The 26,860-nt window shown below is 42.4% G+C and overlaps 1 protein-coding gene across 1 annotated transcript in view; it reads right to left on the bottom strand.

The window, feature by feature from the left end:
• The window catches only part of MAPKBP1 (mitogen-activated protein kinase binding protein 1), a 101,002-nt gene that overhangs the window by 24,797 nt on the left and 49,345 nt on the right, over positions 1-26,860 (bottom strand). The window contains exons 4-21 of the mRNA XM_066551281.1: positions 22,948-23,010; positions 22,315-22,372; positions 19,154-19,324; positions 16,052-16,189; positions 15,256-15,438; positions 14,646-14,663; positions 13,958-14,118; positions 13,380-13,569; positions 12,246-12,392; positions 11,179-11,363; positions 10,977-11,068; positions 10,484-10,609; positions 8,767-8,837; positions 8,203-8,324; positions 7,232-7,307; positions 4,576-4,687; positions 3,954-4,017; positions 462-587 (exon numbers count right to left, since the gene is read on the bottom strand). Coding sequence (XP_066407378.1) covers positions 462-587; positions 3,954-4,017; positions 4,576-4,687; positions 7,232-7,307; positions 8,203-8,324; positions 8,767-8,837; positions 10,484-10,609; positions 10,977-11,068; positions 11,179-11,363; positions 12,246-12,392; positions 13,380-13,569; positions 13,958-14,118; positions 14,646-14,663; positions 15,256-15,438; positions 16,052-16,189; positions 19,154-19,324; positions 22,315-22,372; positions 22,948-23,010 — 2,103 coding nt within the window. The remainder of the gene's footprint in view (positions 1-461; positions 588-3,953; positions 4,018-4,575; positions 4,688-7,231; positions 7,308-8,202; positions 8,325-8,766; positions 8,838-10,483; positions 10,610-10,976; positions 11,069-11,178; positions 11,364-12,245; positions 12,393-13,379; positions 13,570-13,957; positions 14,119-14,645; positions 14,664-15,255; positions 15,439-16,051; positions 16,190-19,153; positions 19,325-22,314; positions 22,373-22,947; positions 23,011-26,860) is intronic.

Genomic DNA, 26,860 nt, shown 5'->3' with positions numbered 1-26,860 from the left:
TAGAATCATGATCAACATAGCCAACTCATAGAGCTCACAGGTATAGTTCAGTACTGACACCACAGAAAACAGCCTTCAAGTTGCATTCAGCTTAGATCTAAAGAACTTTACTCATGAAGGATCACAGCTTCCCTGCTGGAATTCTGTGTACCATCCTCAGTATTCCTAGGTGAACTGCTTAATAAAGTTTCTGACCACATCATTAAACTAAATTAAGATACAAGAGGCATTGCATACATATTGCAATCAGTGGAGCACACTAAGTTTGTCTGGAAGATGCCAGTCTGGTTTCTATATCCAAAGAAGGGGGACACAAAACCAAATTCAAAAGAGAAATAAGAGAACTTTTGGAAGAACACTATCAGTGAAGACAGCAAAAACCTTACAGTTGAATCCCAGTGCCACACTTTCACATTGCACCCTACACAGCCAGCCACCTGTTCTCAGTCTGCTCTGCTCACCTCATGAGTCCAGCTGCCTTGTGAGGAGGAGACTTCTCTGCCTGCTTCCCTCTCTGTTTCATGTCTGACAGTCGCTGCCGCATGTTGATGGTCATCTCTGAGCTCAGACGCCAGATGAAGATGCAGCTGAAAGAGAGAAAGGCGAGACTGGAATCAAGTCTCAGTTCAGTTTATTGATACTAATTCCTACTGCAGAGACAAACAAGAGCCCTTCTGTCTGTGGCAGAGGCAACGTAGAAACAGCTTCACAGAAACTCAATCCCATCACAAGCCTCATGATGAAAGGGTTAAACCTGCCTGTCAAAGCCTCCCTGTGAGCGAGAGCAACTGCAGAGATATTTACACAGACTCATCTCTGATCCTATACCTTTTTTGACTGTCTGGCCAGCTGCTGAAGGAAATGCTCTAACAAGTCACTCCATGGTCAGCAGGATAAGTGGAGCCTACAGATGTCCCTTGCATCCTCTAACAGTGGCTAAGCTGAAGTCTCTGACTGCCCCTACCCTCAAAGGCAAGGCCTTCCTAAAGCCCACCATCCCATGGAGTCTCTGTGCAGTATTAACAGTTAAGCTCATGTGGGAGTACTTTTTGCAGCAGGGTGCTTCTAATATTTAACCTGGGACTCCCTACAGTGAGTAGGGACACTTGCACAGAATTTACATAGCCATTAGCTCAGCTGGTCAGAGCACAGTGCTAATAACACCAAGGCCATGGGTTCAATTCCTGCATGGGCCACTCATTTCAAAACTGGGTTTGATGATCCTTGTAGGCCCCTTCCAATTCAGAATGTTCTGTGAAGTATTCTGTGACATTTGACTGAATTTGGTAGGTGAACTCAAGAGAGAAAGAAACCAACAATGCGGTCTCATTTCAATAATTTCGTCAGAAATTCAGTTTAAATAAATATTCCTCATCACATTAAAGAATACTGTATCTCATCTTCAGCTATTAGAAAGTAAAATGACCAGCACTGTCTTTGAAATTTAACCTCAGTGCTAACTAATTCTTTTCATCTCAGTCATCTTTCCTGTCTAGCTGGGTATACCTACACTGATGTAGAAACAGAGATGGTGCTTTGGCTATCAGTTATAAAATCTTGCATCCTACTTTGTAATCCAAAGAGGATTTAATTCAGTTCTTCAAGACCCATCAGTGCAAGTATACTCATGGGTACTCCAATACACAGAAGATTTTTTAAGGACTGGCTTTTCCATCTTTCTTCTTAGCATGTAAACATTAATTTGCTTTGCCATTTTGAGCAATGACCATGAACTTTGGTCTCCCTGACCTGAGGCAAATGTCAAAAGTGTCAGGACCCTGAATACCTGAATCTTCATTTTTTCTCTCTCATGAAAAAACAATTTAAAAGGTTTAAATTTCCATATCACACTAAAAAAAAAACCCATAATATCATCCTTGCAGTCTGTGGAGATTTTAAGGCAAAACTAAAAATTCCCTTCTTGTCCCCAGTGCCACGCTCAGGAGCATCACTCCCAGCTACTGAAATCACATACAGACACTGCATTGCCAGTGAACACACTCTCATCCTCCCACTGGAGCTTTTCAATCAGGAGAAAGGGGTGAGGCACTGTGTCTGGGAACCATGGCAACCCAAGACAGCCAGCTGTTTCCTCTCAAGGAGTAGCTCTCTCCAAGTAACAGCAACCATAATCTGCTGCTGAAAAAATACTGAAACAGAGGAAACAAAACTCTAAAAGCAAATTTGGCTTGTTCATTATCCCACCCCCACAGTTATCAAACCTAGAGATAAGCAGCAAACAGCCCAAGCCTGTGAATACATTAGCATCCAACACAAACTCTGCCAAAGCAAGCACCCACCTACCCCTTTTGCTGGGGTTGGGGTGGGGATTCTGTTTTGTTTTTTCTTACCTTGCATTACTTGCCTCACATGAATCTCACAGTCCTTGTGCCCTTTCTCATCCCCGTTTTTCTCTCTATTCTCAGCTCTACTCTTTGCACATGTTGCTATGTGTGAACAGACTATGTTCCCTGCTCTCCTTTGAAAAAGATGCTTTCTCATATCCTCACAGCAATCTTCTTCAGGAATCCTTTCCTCATTTCTCATCCACCTCCTTCATACCCTCAATGAAGAAAATGACCCTTTTTCTCATGAAAATGTCAACAAAAGAATGTTGCAGTAAATCACAAGGATCACTGGGGACTTCAAACCTTCCATGTTTCTGGAATATGTCAGAAGTTCACAACAAAAGGACTCTCTCTCTTACAACTTTTGTCCCTAATCTATTTAAACACACAAAAGAGGAAAACTAAATTATTTATTTATTACTGAAAGACAGAAACAACCAACTGAAGAGAGGTTGTAGACAGGTGGGGGTCGGTCTCTTCCACCGGGCAGCAACTGACAGAACAAGAGGACACAAGCTATGTCAGGAAGGTATAGGTTGGATATTAGGAAAAAGTTTTTCACCAAAAGAATAATAAAGTACTGGAATGCTCTTCCCAGGGAGCTGGTAGAATCACCATCTCTGAATGTGTTTAACAAAAGACTGGACATGGCACTTGGTGCTATAGTCTAGTTGAGGTGCTAGGGCATAGGTTAGACTCGATGATCTTAGATGTCTCTTCCAACCTCATTATTCTGTGATTCTGTGATGAGATATAAGATGATATATTGTACGTTCTATAGCAACTCATCCTCTAAAACACTCTTTCAATTCAATTGTGATTTATTAATTTGAAAAAAAGGAGACAGAGAATCTGGGTTGCTCTGAACTTGCAATAGCACTCCAGGAGCCATCTTTCTCATAGGAAAAATTTTATTCAGTTCAGCTGAATTTAAGCATTCACTGATTCCAGAAATAGTGGCTCCACTCACCTGTACAACCATCATATTAGGCATGTATTCTCCCTTTTTCCTTGGGCTCAGTCTGGTGACTACTTAAGCTTTTAGTGAACTGATTTAGCTCACTAAATGTACAGAAAACTCATCTCAGGGGAGTACTGATGTAGTGACCTGATTTAGCTGAATGAGGGGTCAGCTGCACCACTGCTGACTCAGGGGAGTGGGAAAAGGACCCTCTGGACAGGACCAAAAAGTGAGGACAGGTCTGTCCCTTTTGCTGCTAAACAGACTCTTACACCTGGTGAAACCTCATCAACAGGAGTATTGCAGGAAAAAGTTTTGGCACTACTAGCAGAAATAGCCCAAGATGCCTTTTATTACAGGCCTGAAGGCTGGTCAGGAAACAGGTCACATGTCTGTCTCCTTTCCAGCACAGTATTTACTCCCAGAAAAGGGAAATACTTCACATGGGTCCCATTCCGTGAAATGATAGCATACGGTCTGTGAGCTTTGCCAACAGCACACATTCAGGATTCAGAAAGCTCTGAGATTTATTTGGAATTCATAAAACACCTCTGAAAAAAAAAAAAATCTACCTTTCCTAAGGACATGTTACATCTAGTATGAAATGGCATAAGCCAGTACCACAAATGAGCAAAACCTCTTACCTGTCACCAGAAACAGAGATCAGATGTTTGCAGTCATTACTGAATTTCATCCCAGTTACAATCTCTGTGAGATATAAAGCACAAAAAAAATATCTTCCCTGAATTATTCAAATGGACAGAAGACATAATTAGCCAAATAGCCTGTCTGCACTCAGTAATTCACACTTCACAGATCAATATGCCCCAATTACCATAACCATTTAACCAAGAATCTAGGCTTGACATGGAAGAGGTACTCCATGGCAAAATATACATGAAGACTGAATTCTCTTTTTGCCTATAATAGAAGAGCTCCTGCATGGTAGGAGCTGAGGGCATATCATAATGAAACTAAATATACACTGAAAAAAACCCCACAGACTACTTTATAGGCTATTAGAAAAACTGCGTAGATAAAGACATGACTTGACAGGTGGGTATGTGTGTGTGTGTGCTTGTGTGCAAAATGCAAAAATTGAACTTGCAATAAAATATGACAACTTCATCCAACTACAATCTATTCAAAAATACCCATTAGGTAAACTTTGGCGGGGAGAAATCTTCAGAAAGCTTTGACTAGTATCAGACCCTACTATATAGTCATCAGCAGAAAAAAATATTTCCAGAAGTTTATAAGCCTTACCTGAGTGTCCATACATGGTTGCAACACACTCGCCAGAATAGAAATCAAAGATGGAGAGGTTCTTGTCAGAACAACTGGTTGCAATATAAAGACCAGAAGGATCTGTTTGCACCTGGTTTAGGAGACCAGAGGAATGCAAAGATCTGGTGAGAAGCTACCTTCAAACTGCATAAAAATAGTGCAGAATACCCAAGAAGTCAGACTAAAATGCAAGTAGCCCCCACAGGAGTCCAGTTGAGTACCAGCCTATCCAGTATCCCAGGAAAAATCTCCAACCTGACCAGACTTTTAAGACTATCTCCAACCTAATCAGAGACTGAAGGCACTTAAATTAAATGCTCTCATGACTGTGAAAATATTGCCACCAGTGGACAAATTTCTACTTCTCTCCTACTTTCTTTTAACCATTGGGGTCTTACTTTCTTCTATGTTAAGATCAAAACAAAACAACAAGAAACTCCCACCCCAAAACACACACACCATAAAAAAATAAAAAACATCAGAGCTGACAGAGTTAAGGGAAATATTAAAGGATTCAAGTCTTCAGGAGTGAAAGCAAAAAAGAACTCAATGCTGCCAAGAAACTGTCTTTGATAATGATGCTATCACATCTGCAGTATTGGCAACTCCCATTTTTCAGCTATTTTGTTTGTTGTTTGCTTCTTCATGTGCACCTATTTGTTGCTTTATCTTGGATCAAATATAAAATCCCTTGCAAATGCCTCACCACGTCTAAAGCAGCACTACACAGCAAATACAGTTACTGTCACCAATTTAGAGAATTTCAAGGAACTGAGAGGATAAACTGTGTTTTTCAAAGGAGACGTGGTAATTAAATAATGGTAATTCTTTTTGTTTGTTATGGCTCTTGTTAAGGCTCTTTTGGTTTGTTATGTTTATTTTGTTGATGTTTGCTTCCAGTGTCACTGTTTGAGTTCTGGTCATTAAACTGCAATGTGTATAATGATCTCAGAATAACATGCCAAGAAAGTTTAAATTCCAGAAACAACCATAATCCCTTGGTTACATAATTGTCTTAAAAGTGAGCAATGCAACAGTAAAAGTAATTGAGATTCCCCACTTGAGATACACATTAAAAGAAAAACCCACCAAAAAACAAAAAGAATATTAAAAACAAAAAATTCAGCTCCCAGAACATTTCATGGTTTTTTGTCTGAGAAAAATCTAATCAAGCACCTAAGCTTATCAGCAGTTTGAAGTGTAGCATCAGTTTTTCACTTTCTTTGCTCTGGCTTACAAAAAAATTGTGGGAATTATAATAGGCAAAGAGAAAGATCTTTCTCTGTAAAACAGAAGAGCTGACACTGAACAAAACTTAGTTTCCCCCTTCCCTTTTTACCCAGTTATTTACACCTATCAATAGTTTCACCTAGAAGGGAGCTACAAATATCATCTACTCCTGCCTGACCAATTCAGAGTTGACCAAAGATTCATCAAGCTTAGTCTCCTCCATAAGGGCCACATGTTTAAAGTTTGTTATTAAATGCATTGATCAAATGCATCTTCAACACTGTCAGGCTTGGAGTATTGACCACCTCTCCAGGACTCCTGTTCCAGTGTTTGACCACACTCTCAGTAAAGAAATGCTTCCTCCTAATGTCCCTGGTGCAGCTTTGAACCATTCCCACATATCCTGTCACCAGATCCCAGGGAGAAGCACTCAGCACCTCCCCCTGTGTGTCCTCTCCTCAGGAAGCTGTAGAGAGCAATGCAGTCACCCTTCAGTCTCTTCCTCTCCAAACTAGATAAGCCCTAAATCCTCCAGCTGCTCCTCATAGGACATTCCTTCCAGTCCCTAATAATAAATAATACTGCTGACCTGTGCAGCAGTAGAAAATTATCAGTGAAAAAAAATATCATGAAGAAGCTTGTTTGGCAACTTTAGAGATATTTTGATTTTGTCATCTGGCTTTCCCCCTTTATAGACAAGAATGCAGTTCTTCCACTCCACTGTGAATCTCAAACACACCTGATTTACCAAGGTAAGCCCTGCAGAGTGGCAGAAGCAGGTGTGCTACCCTGGCCCAAGGCCTGGATGCACTCCGCAGAGGGAAACTTGAACAGACTCTCCCTAAACAGTACCATGCTTGTCCAGAATTCCAAGACCCAGGCTTTTCAGGCCCAATACTATTTTATTTTATCAACTCAAACAGTTTCCCTTGTATTTGCCCTCTGAAATCCACTTCACAAACACTGATCAACAGGTATTTCCCCTTCAAAAATCCTAACAAAACCAGTCAAGAAAACCAGAATGAGCTCTCTGGAGCAGAAAGCAAAGGATTAAATTAAATGGATTAAATCATCTCCTGACAGATATTGGTGCAGTTCTACTTGTTTTTACAGCACGGTCTTGTGACTCACTTCAGAAACAGGACAGAGAGAAAAATCAAAGATCAACTTCAGCATTCATTGACTCCCTTCCTGTTTTAGCCTGATGAAACCCAAATATATTACCAGCCCTTAAAGGTGGAAGTAGGAGGAAGCAGCAGCAGGGTAAAGGACAAAGTATGGAGCAAGAAAAAAAAGAAAGAAAAAGAAAAAATAAATTACTGTATTCAGATTTGAATTTCATTTTCCTGTCCCTGAGCTGCATTCAGAAAAGCTGAAAATTGAAAAAGGAAGGAAAACAGCTTACTTTGATAAGGGTGCCATCTTCACCTTGGGATCCCTTGTAAAGCTTCTTCTGCTTCCCACTGCTTATGTTGAAAACCCTGAGGGGATGACATAAGATAGCATGGCTCATTGTGCCCAGGTACTACTCTGGGGCTGCTGTCACCAGGATCCTTTTCTCTCCCTGTTCCTCATTCCATATAAAATACAGGAAACAGGGCCAAACTACAGGAAGTGGAGAAATTATCTCCACGAAATATTATCACCAGTCATTTAAATAGTTCAAGAAATAACCCCAAAAGTAATGCAAAGGCAGATTATCTGAATTAAAATTAAGGCTTTATTCTCAAGCCAATAAACAATCAGTCCTCACTGCTGTAAAAATACCTGGGCTCCTTCATACTAGAGCAAAGTATTAAGAGAGCAAGACACTTTATGCTAAAACAAATTACATCCAGTAGTGATATTTAGCTATCACCAAAACTCTTAACATCTCACACAGCTACAATACGAGGAGAGACACAACTACAGAGAGACTCCTTTGCTTTCAAGCAGACAGATTGGAGAAATGGATAGAAATAGAGACTGGGCTCCACTTGTTCAATGACAGTCACATCTATTTCCATTTTAGGTTCCCACAGTCCCAGGTATTCCACAAGACCCCACAGCTGTTAACTAAGTTCCTTCAAAACCAAAAATTACCACAGTGCAGAAGTTTTTGCCCCACAGTTCAATGATGTGCCAAGGAAGGCACGCTTGCTCCCTCAGTAGAAAGCCTTTGCTCTGCAGAGCAACCCAGTGAGAAGCCACAAGTCCCATGGGAATTGCACACATACACAGCTCTTTATCAGTGAGAGGAAAGGCAGAGTTCAGCCTCACAGTGCCTCAGATCTGTCTGAAAATGCTGTATTAAAGAACTTAGAGGAATAATGATGGACATGGGGCTGCTTCATTTATGACTGGAAAAAATATTTTCAAGTTGAGAAGGAAACTAACCTGATGTTACGATCCTGGCATCCAATAGCTGCATATTTCCAGCTAGGGTCCACATCCATGTCATAAAGTGTGGTTTTTCTAACAATGTGATGTGTTCGGGTAAACTGGACCCCTTCTCCTGTCTAAACATATGGGTAACAACTGTGTCAAAATCAAGTCGTTAATCCATTATTAAAAGCAAGTTAATACAGATGAGTCTTCTCACACAGCCAGCACAAAACAATCCTTCCCAGGGGGCTGCTGGGAGTAGCTGGGACTGGAGGCACAAGAAACTCTTCCCTCCAGCCCATACTCTTTCACCAGTTTTCACAATAGCTCTGACAGTGAAGGAAAAGCAGATATCCTAACAGGTCTCTATTTCTGCTGTGAGAGGTCAGGCTGGGAGTAGCTGCATGCTTCACAAAACTATTTGTCTGAATGCAATCTCTTCCATCAAGTCAGTGAGAGGCACTGAGGCTGAAATAGCAACAAGCTCATACAGAAACTCTGATATCATTCTTTGAAGTAACTCCTTTGTGGAGAGGTTATAAATTAGAAGCGTACAAAAAGCTGTGATAAGGTTACCTTCTGCGCAGTGCGGAAATAGATGCTCTTGTCTGCCCCACAGCTTATCATCCGCACTTTCCCATCGTTGGCTGGAATAAAAAGGCAGGAGACAAAAGATAAACACATATACAAGGTGGAGGAAATGTTTCAATTTATACCACTGCTCATTTATTCCAGTCCTGATTAGTTAAGACAGACCCCTCCCCAAGCAGCAAAACAGAAGCCCCTTCTCAGGGACAGCACTTGTCTTTCATGCTCAGAGAGCATGAAGCTCCAACACAGAGGCTTTTCAGAACAGATTAGGATGCAATTCTGTCTTCTCCCTCACCAATATGCTCATATCTCTGTGTGCCACAGCACTCTGGCAACATGGCACATTGACAGTAGAAGCTGAAAACAGGCAATAGGCACTTTTCAGACCTTAGAGCTGGACACATCTTTCTTGCTGCCCTTTCTTACTGCAGGGTCAGGCTTTCCTTCTTCCCTTAGGACTCTTCCATAACCAAGCAGCTCCTTCAGCAAAGCAACACCCAATAAAACTCCAAGTAATGACAACGCATCCAACACCACACAAGTCCTTGAACTGCACCCACTTAGAGCATGCCAGCACTTGGCTCATAGACGAGCATAAAGGCCTTAGTTGCCAGGCCTTGAGCCCACTTTCCTCATCTCCTGGGAGTTCAGCTTGTTGCATTCAAGGCCAGCTCACTGATAAGGCAGATCTGTCAGAGAAACTGCTGCTGGACTTTGAGATCCTCCAGAAAAAAAACTTGAAAAAGCCACACAGTTGCTTTGGGGAGCCCCTGCTTCAGTGAGTCTCTTCACCTGGGAGTGGTTTTCAAGCTGAGTTCTCATCCTTGAGTCCCAACTGAGCTACACTGCAGCAGCATTGCAGCCACACTTGTGCCTGGACATGCACCCCCACTGAGCCAAAGCCTGACCCAATCCATGGATTCACCTTCCTGATCTGAACTCCATCTTGCCTTGCTACTATGGACTTGCCTGGCAGGCACTGAACTATAGCTTAACCCTGACCACTCCAGACTGATCAAGACCTTGAATTGCTTGAATCCATGGTCTTATCATTATGGATTCGCCTGGTGACCTGGACTACTGGCTGTATCTAGACCTGATCTGTTCCTGCTCATGTCCTGTGGTACTTTCCCACAGCCAGTGGAAAAGGCCACTACCTTTGCCTGCCTTCCTGTCCCCCCTGGCTACTGCCTTTCCCTGGCAGAACAGCCAGTTCTTGCTGCTCTGACTGGTGTCTGACCATTGGCAGCAACTGAGTGCTAGGGATAAAACGTGCTCCATTACCAAGAATGCAAAGCCTTACAGTGGTTTACAATCACAAATTTACTTTACCCAAAACTTATTTTTCTGTGTGTGTTTTGTGTGATTTTATTTTGAACAATGACTGTTCAGAGTTCTCCTAAATTAGTTCTCTCTGAAATTAGTTAGTGGGAATAAATCATTACAGAAAACAGTTTTCCAAAGAAATTATGAGGAAAGATTCTCTTAGGAGGGAGGAAGGAGAGAAAATTAAAGCAAAAACAGAAAAGAAGGCAAGTATCACCTTCTGTTAAGACTGCAACTGAAAAAGATGACCAAAAGATGACCCAGCTGCAGCTTCAAATTGACCTAGTCCAGCAGATAAAAGCAGATAAAATTACAGCCATAAGGGGACAATAGCAGTGCTCAAATCCAGCTTTGGTGGGAGGCCATGATTTGCTACCTGCAAATTTCACTGCAGTGATGGAAGAAGAATGTTCATCCAGGGTTTGCTGCAGGCTATAGTCCTTCCCAGCATCCAAGACATGAATCAATCTATCCCGACTGGCTGAGGCTAAGAGCTTTAAACCTGTTAGAAATTGAAAAAGACTGCAAGATCATGACTTAAAAAGTCATTTTTAAAACAGCTTCCCAAGTCTTCTTGGAGACAAAACATTATACTGCAGCTAACTGCATATATGGACACAAAGCAACACACCTGAATTTTGCATTACAATAATAAACAGAACAAGCTGCAATCTCAACATACAATATTCTAATAAAAAGTAAGAGAAGGAAGACTTTTTCAAAGCCTGGCTCTACTAGCCCAATACCTGAAGCCTCATTTGAAATCCATGAGTAGTTCAGCATGACAATTCTAACATACCATAGTGGACATTTTGACTTGCTCAACATTACATTCATAGGCAAAGGGGAGGAAGCTCAATTGCATTTACCTGTGTCAGGTTTGGAGTATTCCAGACATAGGATCTCTGAGTCATGGGCTTCCACCTTCAGCATTTCCTTCAGAGACTGCAACTCATATATTCTAGGATATAACATGGCTCATTTCAGTATGTTTAATAAAATTAGCAAGACCTGGTTATTTTCTCATGCCTGACCAGTCTGCAATCTGCATTAGAAGCTTTATGGGATTACCTGAGAGTGCCTATCCTGTCCCCTGAGGCCAGGTGCTCCCCGCTGGGACTCACACAGACAGTGCGTATCCCCACCTTTGTATCCAGCACTTGTGCATCAGCTTTGTCTGCACTTCCTGCTGAGTTGTAATCAGTGTCCAGAAGTACCTGAGTGTTGTCATCTACATAGATGATTTTCATCAAGTCCTGGGGACACAATACACCCAGAAATGTTTACTAGTTACAAAATATTAAAGCAAAGCATCTGCCTTAGAAACTGAGCTCCTAGCCAACATAAATATTTTATTGGCAACAATGCTGTAATTGGTAGGACCTTTTAGTTAGGAGCAAGCACTAAGCCCCTACAGTCTGTAGGATGAAAGTTTCACAGTTGTGTCTGACAATCACCCCTTTCAAAAGATTCAAACTAGCAGCATCTCTTTTGCTACTGACAAGCTCTGGGATTAGTGATTACAACATATTAGGGCACACAGCAGGAGTAGGAAAGACTTCTAGTGATTATCTAAGTCAGCAGTCTCAGTACTGACAGAAAAAGCAATTTTTTCCACCTGATTCCTGAGGTCAGGGCTGCTGTGTCCAGAGATCTTCCAACTCAGATGAGAACAGAAGCTAATGTCCATATGTAATCACTGCTCTGTATTATTAGCTTCCCTCTTATATAGATGAAGTGAGTGCAAACTTTTACATTCAATTTCCCAAACCTCTGCTTCATTTAATGCACGTTTTCCAAACAAATCTTATAAGTGGTTACACATCACAGAGATGCAGAAAAAGAGAACCAGCTCTCCTGAAACATATGGTCCTTATGGAAAAGACTAAGCTTGATGAATCTTTGAGTGGTTTATGAAAACAGCAATAATCCCCAGGACCATTTCAGACAACCTGTCCTTCTGCCCAGTACTCCTTTTGTGTTTCTTCAGGTTCATATATTTAACTAGATTTGTGCTCAGTTTACAGAAACCTAGGTTGACTTGGAGATACAAAAAAATTTAGGCCTTAACTTGGAAATCTGTGTGTGAAGAAGAGCAACCCCAAGGACAAGGAGGTGATCCAAACCTAGGATCTTACATTGCTGAGGATGTTGCGGTGCAGGGCTGTGCCATGGATGTTGGAGCTTTCAGTGTTCCACAGACGAATGGTGTTGTCAGAAGAGCAGGTAATGAAGGAACCAGGGGGGAGGCAGGGCTGATTGTTGTCCTTCACCTCTGGATACATCTAAGGGCAAGTAAAATCAATGCCTGAATAATATTGCCTGGCATCTGGCACCCTAGACACTGGTAGCAAGTTTCAAAACAAAATGAGACAAAAGGGGGTGTCCTCTCTGTTTTCTAAAGGTGAAAGCCAGACAGTTCTGACAAAAACCTATTTGCAGACCAGAGCTTCAGACTGACTTCAAACAAATGTTCACTGAGCTTCCCTCGTCACAGAAAACCTCCTTAAGAAGCATGCAACAAACCAGTATCTTTTGTTTCTAATAGTTCAAAGAGAGCACCTCAAATCCCAAACAATGATCATGCAATAACCACCTTGCACTGTTTGCAGCTTTCATCTACTACTGTCAGTTTATAATTCAGAAGGAAAGGGTGAGATGCAATTAATAAATAAAAAGAGAGTTCTCAACCTCTTCCAACTTTCATTCCACTTTCCCCTCTCCTAACCAGTGTTAGACATATTTCAACATATTAACAACTCCATTGTTTCCTATACTTCCTTTCCTTCCCTCTGAGGGAAAACCAACTTGATAGACCGCAAGATGACAGACACTTGAGAGGCTATTTCCACATGTTCAGGTAAATATGTTAAGAAGGACCAGAGTTCACTATTTTATCACTATTTCATATTTTTGACTTAGAAGCAATTACTCACCACAGATCTCAAGCAGTTTTTTTGAGGTCAGCAATAAACTCTTGTGCGTTTTCTAAAAGGATGCTCTGTATTCAGGTTTGTTTAATTCTGCTTCCTCTCCCACCTCTCACCTTTTAATGGTGAGATTTTTCTTTCCCAGTAGCACCACACATTCGGTCAGCCATTGCAGTGCAGCCAAAAACTGTTCCCAGGCCCAGTAGCAAATGCACTAACCACAGGTGAAAAACTGAGTCAATTCCCTCTACAGTCAGCATTTGCATTCAAATTTGGCAGCTCATCTGATGACTTTCTCAGCTGCAACTCACAACCCTACACCTGTGTCTGCAAACAACGTACCTCAATGTTCCACACACAGGAAGAGTGATACAAAGCAGAGTACACCTTGCCCACTTTCTTCGGATCTTTGACATCCCACACATATAGGCTGTGGTCATTGTATACACAGGAAAGCCACTGGTTGGTGGGGTCAAAGGTCAAGGCAATGGTGTCAGGATACTTCGCATCAGCCACACCAGAGAAAAGACGGCTGCACAAAGAGAGAACAACAGCCTGGTTAACTTGTGCTTTCTCCAGGAGCTGGGGCAATGCTCAAACAGGAGAGCTCAGATTCTCCATGGGGCGCTGTTGAGATGAACAAAGGCATCTATAGGTAGAGAGAGTAGTTGGCCAGGAAGACCTGTCTCTTGAACAACCAAAGTCCCAAAAGAAGCCTCAAAGTCCCATGGCAAAAGTCCCTCCTTGCCATCCAAATGTAGTCCAGTCATACAGGGCAAGCCTGCAACAGCTCAGAGAGTTCTGCAGCAGACTGCCAACTTTAATCCATAAAAAGAGCATGCTCCAGATGGCAAAGGTCTGAGGAATAGTTCTAACCCCCACAAGCTTCCCTTGCTCCCTTCCATCCTTCTCCACAGTACCTGGCCTCAGTCACACTTGCGATGTCAGTTCCCAGGAAGTGTGGCTTCGGCAGAGTAGTGACAAAGTGAAGGTTTAGAGGGTTAAAAATCCGCACGGTGCCGTCAGCACAGCCACAGAAGATGTAGTCATGATTCACAGAGATGCAGTTTGCCACAGTGGTCTGAGGAGGACACAGCACAAGAGACAGCAAATGAGAAATGTGCTCTCACATCAAAGGTCACCAGACACACGTCAGGGAGAACAGCGAATTGACAGACAAAGGAGTCATGGTCAGAAGAGCTGCAGTGAAGTCGAGCCCTGGGAGTAAGGAAAAGCCTAAAAATCCATCTTTCCTTTCTGAAGAACTTTCCAGCCAAGGTCCACTGCAGATCCCAAGCAGTTAGAAAAAAGCCCATTTTCTCTGCCACCCACTATGATGGGAAACCAGCAGAGCTATGCATTTGCTCCAGCTGAGTCCTACTCTGAACACTGCTTTTATTTCTGTGACATTCAACGACACTGGCAGGCAAGCAGCACCTCACCCTGTACTAGCACACCAACACATTACCTGTCAGGAGGGGATAAGAAACAGAACAAAATGGATTTTCTTCCCGTCCCTTTGGGATCTGTACAAATGGCAGAAAATGGCACAAAATGGAATGCGGTGAAAAGGGGATGAGTTCAATGCAAAAAGTTTTTTCAACTTACTGTGAAGCTGTCTGTATTCTGAGCGAGAGTGAAAGGCAGATTTTAGAGAGGAAAGGAAAGGAAAGAAAAGAAGAGGCATTTCACTTGAGTGAAAGCATGGACAGACTTTTTCCCTTGATTTTAATACACAGGATCCTTGCAGGTGGGCACGTTACATTCAATTGAAAGGAAAACAAGTGTGATCAAATTCTTAACTATGGGCAGACCTGGTGGTTTAGAATAGACAAATCAACTAGCACCTTGGGAACCTGCATTTGAGATGCACAAGCCAAGTAAGACATTGCAGAGTGGATAGAAACCAGAATTCTTCTAAAATTCCTACTTGCCCCAGCCAAGCCAGGAGGGACCATACAGGAGTTGCCATAAGGACATTGCTTTGCCAGAAGAGCAGTCCCTGTAATGCTGGGGTGTGAGAATGAAAGAGGCTCAACAACCACTAAAATCTCTTTGACAAGAAATAACACTATTCTTGCCCAGCCTTCCAGAGTAAATCACAGGGTTGCAGACGCACAATTATTTTCACTGCTTGTGGTCAGCTTGTACCTCTGAGTGCACTTATTATTTGCTCTTCCTGCTCTGCTTGAGCAGAATAGGAGGATGTAAAACTCACCCTCAGCTCCACCCACTTGTCTAGCAGCCTTTTTTCATTGAATTCACAGAGCAGGCCTGAGGATGTGATACAGAAAGTGCTGTCAGCTTTTTTGCCCCTTCCACAAGCCACGTCCGCAAAGAAGTTGTTCCTCAGTTCTCCAAGCAATCCCGAGCGACCCAGCAAGGGGACAGTGGCATTGACCTAGCAACAGAAAACAGTTTGCTACAAATACAGCAAGGCACTTCAGGCAGACAGTGATTTTTTAGACCATCAACCCCTGAGTGCTGAAGCGATTCAAAGAAAGAACTGTAAATAGCGTACAAGGAGAGCTTTTACTTGCTGTTCATGTTTACAACTGTTCATGAGAACACAGAAAAATCACCATAGGTGGATTCTGCCTCCCAGAGAATAACACAACAGCTAAAACTGTTGAACACTTTGGCTGATGCTTCAAAATTATACTCACAACCTTTCGAGATGCTCATACCAATGTCAAAGAGCTCTCCCCACCTCTGTGCTCCAAGGAGTTAAATTACTTCAGCTCTTTTCTAGCTTATTTGTTCTTCAGTATATGTGACTACTAAAGAATAAGCATGCTGCTATGCAACTCCATGAGTGACATCCCTACATCAGTGCAAGACAAGCTTTTGGTGCTATCAGCCTATGACACTTGAGAGCCAGGTGTGGAAGGCTATCCTTGCATCCCAGAAAAATAAAAAATTTCCCACTTCCCACAGCTCACTGGGGCAAAATCCACCCTGCTTTAAGACAGAAATGCCTGTTTACAGGTTGGCCTTCATGCACTCTCTCTCACCTTGGAGGTTTTGCTGTCATCCAGGTACCAGAACTTGATATGTCGATTTCCAGCAGTGACAAAGTAACTGCAGTCCTCTGAGAATGACACTGCTGTCACCTTACTTGAGACTTTGTTGGCTGCCACTACGATGTTTTTCTGGAAACACAATTGTTTACATTGCTTAATTTCTTTGCTCAGAAGCAAAGGAAACTAATTTCAATTACAGGCACATATCCAGTACAAACAGTGCAGCAGGAAAAAGATGTAACCCAAACTATTCCCCATTCACCTCCATATACAACCTCCCCAGCATTAGCTGGGAACATTGATTTGGCAGATAGTATAATTCACATTTATATCAAATTAATATTATTATATTCATATTTATTTTAATTCACATTTATATTAAAAATTCAAATTTATATTCACATTCTACATTAACTATGATCAAGAACAAATCAGCAGGCACTAGTGCCTGCAGGAACTTGGTATGTGAGCCATGACAAACATGTGGGTTTCACAATCACCAGAAGCTCAGAGCAAACCCATTTCCCTTCCTAAACAGCAAATGCACATGTAGGTCAGCACAAGGAAGAACTCCCCCAGCCCCCAGGCAGCAATGAGGCCATTGCACTCAAGATGAGGAAATGGTACTTTTCACAGAGAAAACTGTACTGGTTCTTCCATGAATTCTTCTTTCTCTTGAAACACGTTATACTTTATCAAAAGACTCAAAATACACAAAGACCATCCCTGTACTAGAAGTGAAAAAGCAAAATCTATTATACCTCAAATGTGCACCTCAAAATGGCAATGTTTGGGAAAGGAGGAAAAAGATGCAGGGACAGAAAACAGGATGGACACTGCTCAAGCAGAATGGTCAGATAGCAACATCACACAGCACCATTGCTCAGTTTTCCTCTCCCTGCCTTTCCTCAGTTAGAAGTGAGAATAAACAAGTTTTCTGCTTTGTCTGTTGTGGATTTGCAAGCATGCAGCACACAGCTGACAACAGTGCATCCCTTTTCATTCTTGCTGTGTTTCCTTTACCCTTCTTTTCAGGGATTCAGCTGCTCCCAGTCTTCCAGGCACAATGACCTAGCACAGAAACCACATCACTCCAAGGGCCCCACAGGACTGTGGGGAGAATTGAAGAAACTGCTGGCAGAAATGAAGAAACCAGCACAAGAGGAGCCTAGCCTGCTGCACCATCACCATGGAGGATCCTCCAACCCAGAATGAAGGAAAGGCAGCAATTATCATAACTTCTTTCAAGACAATGGACAGAGAAAAGCTTAGGACCCTTGCAGACCTCAACATCTGGATCATTGCTGTGGTCTTTATTTAGGGAAGCAAGGGAATCCTACAGACAACATGGATTTTCTTTTCCATCACAGTCAAATGACTAGGTCTACCAGTCAGGAAAAATAGGGAAATAAAAGCAGCAGCACAGAGGATAGAAGGGTTGTGGTTAAAAGTGAAGGAAAACACTTCAGGAGACCTGTATTCTCAGTCTTTATTCACTTTGGTCAGGTAAAGTATCTCTAGTTTTGATGTCCAGCCTGCAAAGTAAAGGCCAGCTAGAGCTCCCATCCCAGTCTGGAGCATAAGCTTAAAGTGTGTGTTCAGCAGGAAAGAGTCAGACAATTCTTACCTCAGAAGTTCTCATGCCCACAATTATACAGTGAACAGAAAAACCCAGATAAGCAAGGGAAAGCAAAACTACTTGTACTGTTTCATACATCTCCCATGCATTGTGACCCTGTCCAAGTCACTACTTTCATTTGTATAACTAGAAATAATCCAAAGAATGAGCACTCAATTTGCAACACAGACAAACACACTTAGGTTCTCTCACTACACACAGTATTTAGCTATATGAAAAAATAGCAATGACAAACTTCAGCTCACACAGAAGATAACAGTGAGATCTTAAATTACAGCACATGTGATGAAGACTAAATTAGACTAAATTTCATGATGACAGTAACATACTAAATGAGTGTGGGCTTAGAAGCTACAAGAGAAGAGGAGGCTCTGAGTACCTAAAGGAGGCCTACAGGAAACATGGGGAGGGATTTTTCATCAGGAAGTATAATGATAGGACAAGCAGTAATGGTTTTAAACTGAAAGAAGGTAGATTTATATTAGCTATTGGGAAGAAATTCTTTACTGTGAAGGTGGTGAGGCACTGGAGCAGCCTGCCCAGAGAAGTTGAGGATGCCCCATCCCCAGAAATGTTCAAGGCCAGATTGGACAGGGCTGTGATGGGGTTTCGACTTGGTCTAATGGGAGGTAATCCTGCCCAATGGCATAGGAATTGGAACTAGGCAATTTTTAGGGTTCCTTCCAACCCAAACCATTCTATGATTCTATGATCCTGCGAGATTTAACAGATGCATTGATTTTTTTTTCTTAAATGATATTTCTTTTAGAGAGGGTTACAGCACTTGAAGAGGTAGCAGGAACATCTATTAATACAAAAGATTCCTAGTCTACTAAAAATAAATGTTTGTTTTCTTATCTACAAAAAACAAATGCTTAAATGTTTACTAGAGGATAAGACACAGGCTTTGTTTCTACCAAGAGTTGCCTCAATCCAGTGACAGGTAGAGCAACTTTCATCAGCTTTCACCCATTATGAATTCTCTATATTCCCCTTCTCAGCCATCAGGGATGGGACCAGAGTATCACAAACTCTGACATAAAAAAATCAAAACAAGCCAAGAGTATCCACTACACTACAAAAGAAATCTCTGGCTGATGAGAGTTTCCTTCCTTAACCTCATAAATTAGTTTTTAATAAGCCTCTAAAAAACACCATGGTTTGGCAAGGTTTCAAAGTCCAGGCTTTTCTGGCTGGACAGAAAAATGTAACACATTCCCAAGCATAAAGAATATCCCTTCATGGAAATGACTTAGACCTTCCCTAAGGGACCATAGCTTTCTCTCTTGTCCAAATTTGTCTGTGTCTATGAATGTCAAAAGCCAAACAATAACTACAGAATTAAAAAAAAAAACAGAAAGCAAGATGGAAACTGAAGTAGTTTACAGTCAGACCAGAAGCTCTTTCTGATTTAGCAACACCACGTGGTCAACCCAACCTCCTAGAAAACTTACCTTCCATGACCACACGTTGACAATCATGTCATGCTGGTACCCCACAGACACAATGTACTTGGAGCTGGGGGAGAAGGCCACACAGGCCACACCATACTTGTGCTCCTGGAGCTCTGCCACCTGGGTTCGCTCAGCCACATCCCACACCCGAACTGCTGGCATGTGTCCGCTCTGGAAGGGACAGGAACAGACACAGAACAGGAGGGGTAACCCCAAAATCAGTCCTGACACATTCAAGCATGTAAATGTGCAGGAGCTTGGAAAAAGATGCCTACATGGTGCACTCACCATAGGTGCACCAATAGGTTTAGCAGTTCCTCTGATTCTTTAAAGCCCAGGTTGAGACCAACAACCTAAGGAGTATATGCATTTCAACAGCTGTGCAAATTAATACCACCTCTCCTGCTTTAAACCTCTTCTTATGCTACTCACAAAATGCTACTGTTCTAGCCAGGGACTAGAACAATAATTTTGATGCACATCCCTGGTGTTTGTAATGGGAATTTACAGCCTGCTTGTGAAAAGGATTATAATAGATTGTTGTCCCTAGGCCCAGTGAATGAAAAGCCCTCCCATCCTCTGCTCCTAACACAACACAGACATCTGAGATATCAAACCAGGTCATGCCATACAAAACCATGACATGGCTGTTGTGGGAACTCACACACACCATCTGAGGGAAGCCTCTGAGAAGCTAGCAGCATCATTTCTGTCACAAGGTAACGCACAGACACGTTCCACCCGAAAGAGTGCAGGCAGGGTAATGTCAGAGAAAAAGACATGGCGGGAACAGAGCCTCTGCTTTAATGTTGGCTCTCCAGAGAAACAGAAATGCCAATTCAGCACTTTCTGCCAGACAAATCTATTCTTTTGTTTAATTTTTTGTTATTAAACCAAATTAAAACAAGGCACACAAGATGAGCTGAAATGCTGGCCAAAAAATGTGCTTGATGGGCAAATCTTACTCAAGTAACTGCTCATGATTCCACATTGAAGTCTGTCAAAACAGCAGCTTGTAAGATAACATATCCATGGCAACATGGCAGAATGGTACCTTTTTGATTGGTTTTAAGGTAGTCATTTGATTGTGTGGGAGAGGCAACTCTCATCACAAGTAGAAGTCGAAGCTTTAAAAGTTTAAAATTGTGCATGCTTTAATTGCCTTGTTCAAAAGCTCTGCTAAGCAACTGCTTGTGGCCTGGAAAAATGCCATGGTCAGATTTAACTGCAGTTGGTACAGCTCTCCCTCCTGCAACGCAGAGCTCAGGTCTCAAGGTGGCTGGCAAGATATTACAATGAGCTGAATCAGCTGCTCTTCAAAACAACTGCTATAATTAGGCACATACATATATATAACTATTTCCCAGTATCTTAGCATACACCCCAGGACCTTAACAAACTGAATTTGCATTTCATCTTTTAAGAAATTCTCACCAAAAGGCAGCTCTGTGTGACCCCCATGGACTCTACATCTCCATGAGGAGAAATAAAAAATAATAATTAAAAAGAGGAAAAAAAAGAGTTTTCGTATGAATTTGAAATATGTAAAAGACATTTAATATGTATGGCAGCCAAGGACTAACCTCCATGCTCTCCTCCCTGAAAAGTCAGCCATACAGAAAACTAAGGTGTTATTAGGCAGAATTAGCATAATGCAGCTACAAGGGAGCTTGAGAAAGTGAAGTCAGAAAGCATTTCCCTGTGGGACAGGGGATGAACTAAGACACAACTGCTGATACCAGCAGGGGACACTGCTACACTAAGCAATAATTCAAATGTCCGACACGAGCGAGGATACTGAAAAAAAAAATGGTTTTAGAATAGGGCAAGAGGAGACATGTTTTGCAACAAGGGGAAAAAAAAACCCAACAAAAAAACCCCCACAAAATCCCAAAAAACCCTGCTACAACAACAAGAATAACAACAAAAGCCCTACAAATTCCAGTATAACTGGAACAGCTTTTTTTTTAATAATGTTAATTTGCCATTTACCCCAATAAATTTTCAAACAGAAAAGTTTGTTAGTAATAAAAGTTCCCACTTCATTTTTTACCATTTTTCTTACTCCTAATGAAAAGCATCGAGCACCAGAAATTTTAAAAAAAGGAAAATAAAAGAAGGCACCAGAATCATCAGAACTGAATACCATGAGCTATGAAACCTCATGTTTTCACAAAAAAGCCCTAATCACAACATCTATGATGGAAAATTAATGCTAACTTTTTTTCTGTCATGGTAGCCTCCATCTAAAAAACCCACTGTTGTTTCTACCCTTGGTCTGATCCATCCAGGATTCAGGTCCAGGATTGGAGCCACCTAGGGACATGACAGCTGTCATCACAGTGACCACACTAGGGACCTCTGGAGAGAACAGTCTCCACCTCGACAGCTCAACCACAGGACAGTGACACACTTCTCCTCCCTGTGGCTGAGGCTCAGGAGAGGACCTGTCTCACACATGCTCCTTCCCCATCTCTTACAGAGGCACAGGGACTAGTGGTAAACTGCCATTAATCACACACAAGAGCAAACTAAGCCCAACCATATGAAGGTCAGCATTTCTGTAAATTTTTAACATCCAGTAATTTCAGGCTCATGACACAGCATGTGTCTTGAGCTTCTAATGCAGAACAGACACACAGCATAGTCATCCTTATTCTCCCCCTTGGGCATGTTGGGAAAGAGAAAGCAATTGCTGCTCCCAGCCAAACAAACAATGCCAAACCACAGGCACCAGCATCTTCTGTGACTATTCCTAAAACTCCACTCCAGGTGCACTTTTCTTTTTTCCTGCAACACTGTTTCTGGCTTCAGTTACTTCCTGAAATTCTGAAGGGACAGTGCTAAGCTCAGGCCAATATTCTGGACCATCCAAGTACTCTTCATTGATGCTAGAGTAGAACGATGCTGTGTGTCCTCTTGCTTATTTTCACTCTACCTTCAGCCCACAGATAACACCCCAGAAGATCCATCCCCAAAGCTGACATGTTAAAAAACTCCCAGCTGGAGCACCCAGTGCCACCCATAAGCCAGCAGGTCCACTGAACAATGAGGCAACACTGGAACTCCTTTGTGTGAAAACAGCCTGTTTCTTCTAAGTCCCTCTGCCCTGCTTCAAAATGCGATAGACAAGGTGCACCCTTCTCTCCTCTCACACTTACCTCTCCTGTAACCAAATATTTTCCATCTGGAGAGAAAGCAAGTGCTGTAATTGTTTTCCTAAAACAGAGAAAATAACACTGAGAAACATTTCCAACATGTGATTTCATTTCAATACATCATGACTGGGGAGTAGGTTGGGACGAACTCAAAAAAATGCTGAAGTCGTCCATAATAGCCTGACATAATGGTTTTGCTTTGCCATGGGGATTCCCTGCTGCCCAAGTCTCAAACAGCAGCTTACAGCAGCAGAAAAGCTCCAGAAGTTGAGGTTCATTGCTGCACCTTTATTCCAGGTGCAGGACCATGTCACACTGCTGGCTTCAATAATGAGGTCATCATTTTAGGTGGAGAAAAAAAAAAGTCAGATACCATGCAACTGTAGTAAGATCCCCTCCATGTCATGACCATTACCAGTTCCTCTTGGGATCCAATGTTCATGAGGTGGTACTTTGTCAGCAATAGCACCTCATGTGAGAAGGAGCTGGAGTCAAAGCTGCAGGCAGCCTGTCCCCAAGGCAACTCTAACCAAGGGGATTTAGCCTGGAGCAACAACAGCTCCTGCACTTCAGTCAAGCCATAAAAGTCTTGAATTCACCTCACAGAAAGCAAGTCCAGCTTAAAACTTTACTCACCTGGAGCTGTTTAGAATATGGTGTTGCTTATTTTTTCTAGGGTTGAACAGCACAACAACACACCTAGACAAAGGAAACACAAAAACAAAGAGATTACATCACCACATGCATAAAGATAACCAAAGAGCTATCCTTGCTGGAAAAGTTAAAAAAAAATTAAAAAGAGCAGCAAAAGTAGTCCCAAAAAGTTGTTTTATCCCCTAATCTCAGACTGAACTGAGGTTAACTAAAAAACAGAAAGCAAAAGAACAATGCAGAGGGAAATCACATCTCTCTCATGTTGAGGAATACCATTTGCTAGTACCATAAATAATTACCTTTCCACCCTCCAGGAGCCCCAAGATTGATTGTTCAAGCTGAACAGAAAGGTTGACCATGAAAACCTGCGCAAAGCCCTAATGGATTATGTCCCCTGCCATAAAAGTGACCCTGTGTGCTGGGCACCAAAGCAGTGTGTCTGGTGTAAGAGTAAGACAATAGGGAAGAAGGAAAGAGGGGATCTTTTGGAAAAGATTTGGGAAGTTAAAGGCACTAAATTTCTGTGCCTGACCTTAACAATAGACAGGACACAAACCACTGAGTATAGCACAAGAAGGGACTGGCCGGTTGAGAAGTGAGACATACGATGCCAAAAAAGTATTGACCTAAGAAGTCTATCTGCATAAACAGCTTGCTCAGGGGCCTTGCAGATATCCCTCAGTAAGATGAACTGCTAAAGCAAGCAATACTAAGCTCCTGGTAAGCAATATAATCACCTCCACTGTGAGCAAAACACCTCTATTGCTGACATGGGGGGGAAGGAAGGAAAAGAGACCCCATCTCCCACTATTCTTGTCCATAGCACATTGCCTCCATGCCTCAGCCCACCACAACTAAACCTACAGCTGTCACAGATACTGCAGCCTTCCCCATTCTCTACAAACATCCTATACACCATTTTTAAATCTTCATGTAACAGCATTTGTCTTGCAGCAGAGCACAGTAAGAACCAGTAACAGAAAATGCTGTTATGGGAATAAAAAGATAGAGGAACAATTGCTCTGATGACCTTGTGCCGTATTTTTCACTCCACATCTAAACTAGAAACTGTGGAGTTTGTCTGTCCCTCTTCAAGAACACTGCTGGAGTTTGGAGAGTCCCAGCTCCTCCTCCACTGCAGTGTTGGGGGAGCACTGCAGGATGTCCCTGCTCACTGCCAGCAGCCTTTGCTGCACTGAGGATTTCACTCACATCACCATCATGGGCAACACAAGCCAGGCTACAGACATCAATCACTGGGAGAAACATGCAGGACACACAGGAGAAGTAGAGGAGTTGGCCTGGACTAAGGGAGTAGAGGAGTTGGCCTGAAACAGCCAAACAGAAGGGCAAAAAGCTGAGGCACCCCAGAAATCCTCTGCAGAACCTCACCTACAGAGCTCACCAACATTTCAATTCAGGCGGCGCACACTCACACCCAGGACAAAGCACACCCTGGCACCACGCTGCCTGGAACGAAAGCCGCATCCTTCCAGGCCCCGCTGCACATCCCCAGCAGCAGGCAGGGCCAGGAGTGCTACAGGCATAGCTCAGGGGAGACAGGGCCCTGCAATGCCTCTGGCATCCCCTCACCTAGTCCTGGCAGCTTTGGTCTTTGGTCTGACCAGGCTACACTGCCACAAGGAGTGTCAATTTTGAAAAGAGGGCAGAAAAGAGGAGTGACACACCAATACTTTAAAGCTGAGAGTCCTTGGCTGGACCTTCCACACTCCATTAACATTGCTAGGTCAAAGCCAGCATCCAAAGCACCAAGGGAGCACAGGATATGCCCTCTCCTCCTTCAGACTACTCTACTCTCCAGCCATGCCATTTCACACACCCCTATCCACTCATATCTTACCCTGAAGGCCAAGGTAATAAAGGCACCAAACTTTCTTGACAGTTAAAGGGCAGATAGCCATGGTTGGAGATGTAGCCTTGTGGAAGAGCAGAGAAAGTGTAGATAAGCAGTTTGTTCAAACGAGAATTGATCCTTTTTACCCTGGGGAATCAAACTGGAGTGTTTCAAGTCAAAGCCATGCTACATATTTCTCAGGGATTAGTGCAAAGAAGCAGGTGGTTTGTGTTCCATTAACAAGTCAGGGAAGGTTAAGCCTTGCAAATCACAAGATATGAAATAGGAAGTTAGCAGATGTGAAAATCTATCTAATCCTGAGCTTCCAGCTAATCAGAAAAGTAAAACAAAAACTCCATAATGGTTGGATAGGGTTAATGGACCAAAATCCTGCAGAGTTAAAATAGGGATGAATTGTGCTTAAAATAAGCCTCAGAAAACCAGAAAGAATAAAAGGAAGACATGAAATCTTCAGAAAGACTTTCTTATGCAGCTCTTAAAGTCAAGTTTCTGTTTTGTGAGCTACTCAGCAGAGAAACAGGACTTCAGAGAAGTGAACACAGTTTAAAAAACAAAGGAAAGATAGAAAATATAATCCACGGTCTTCAAACCAGGCAAGCAAACAAGCCACTTCCTAGAATAGTGTAGTGGACCACAAAGGTCCAGGGTTTTGCCATTATTAACCTATAGGGCTGAACTTTTGGCCACTTACAATCATGAATTTTAGCATAGTGGCACCCCAGAACAGCCGGTGTGCCAGCAGGCTTCCCCCACCCTCTCCAGACCTTGGCCAAATCCAGAGCCTACAGGGGAGGTAAGAGCACCACCCAGCTCACACACCAAGGCAAATCAACAGACCATTTCAAGAGCCACAAGGCTCCTAATGCCAGAGCAGCTATCACAAATGTAGATATTTTAACTTTGTCTTAAGACAACTATACTTGATTCACTGAGTTTGACCCATAACTAATAAACACTAACTGGAGGGGCAGGGGGATAAATCACAGTATCTCCTCACAGGTGAGCAAGCACTAATTTATAGCACAAAGTAGTAATTTTAACTCATAAGCTCAGCAAAAGAAGATATTTTGATTTGTCAGTTAATAATTAACATAACTTAGTAATTAGTTATGACCTTCTTGCCAACAAAGCCATTTAGCCAGGATTAATTAGTCTTCTGAACTTGCCTTCTTAAATTAACTGCTACCCAACAAAAGCTACCCTACTGCAATGCTGTCTCATGCTGATTTTCCACCATTCCTCTCCTCTCTGCCACACACAAGGGCAACAAAGACTTCAGCCAACTCCAAGGACACCCTATTAAGCAAGATGGGAAACCTCAAACCATCAATCATACAGTGGGGCACAGTTCTGAGAGTCAGGAGCATGCAAGTTTGTAAACTAGCTCCTTCTCAAAATGCTTGGGAAGGTTTCTAGTCCATTCCATCCTAAAGAACACATTTCCACAACAGGCAAAAACTATTTCCAGTTCTTTAATCTCCTCAGAGTGTTAGGAAACAGCCTCAAGTTGCATCAGAAAGGTTTAGACTGGATATTAGGAAATATTTTTTCACAGAAAAGCTTGTCAAGCACTGGAACAGGCTGCCCAAAGAAGTTGACATCCCCAGAGGTATTTAAAATATGTGAAGATGTGGCACACAGGGGCATGGTTTAGTGGTGGCTTGGCAGTGTTAGGTTAACGGTCCATGATCGGAGGTTCTTTTACAACCTAAGCTGCTCAGTGACACAGGGTGGCCTTCACTGCCTGTTCAGACACTCACATCTCAGCTCAGTCCAGCAGAACCTGCAGCAGCTTCCTAAATAAAGTATTTCAGAGCCCATTAATACTCTGGGCATGCTCCATTTTAGCAAAGGAAATCAGTCTAGCAAAATAAACTGAATGGAGACACTGAATGATCAGGTTGCTGATCCACGTACTCCACACTGCCTCCTATCCAGTAAGGCTATCAAGCCCTTAAGAGAGTCAAAATATCTACTCCTTTCCATTTATGCTTGCTTTAATCTTACACTAGTTAAAAT

The sequence above is a fragment of the Molothrus aeneus genome, chromosome 6, assembly GCF_037042795.1.
Source record: "Molothrus aeneus isolate 106 chromosome 6, BPBGC_Maene_1.0, whole genome shotgun sequence".
Lineage (NCBI taxonomy): Eukaryota > Metazoa > Chordata > Aves > Passeriformes > Icteridae > Molothrus > Molothrus aeneus.
This window is presented reverse-complemented; position numbering and strand designations above follow the sequence as displayed.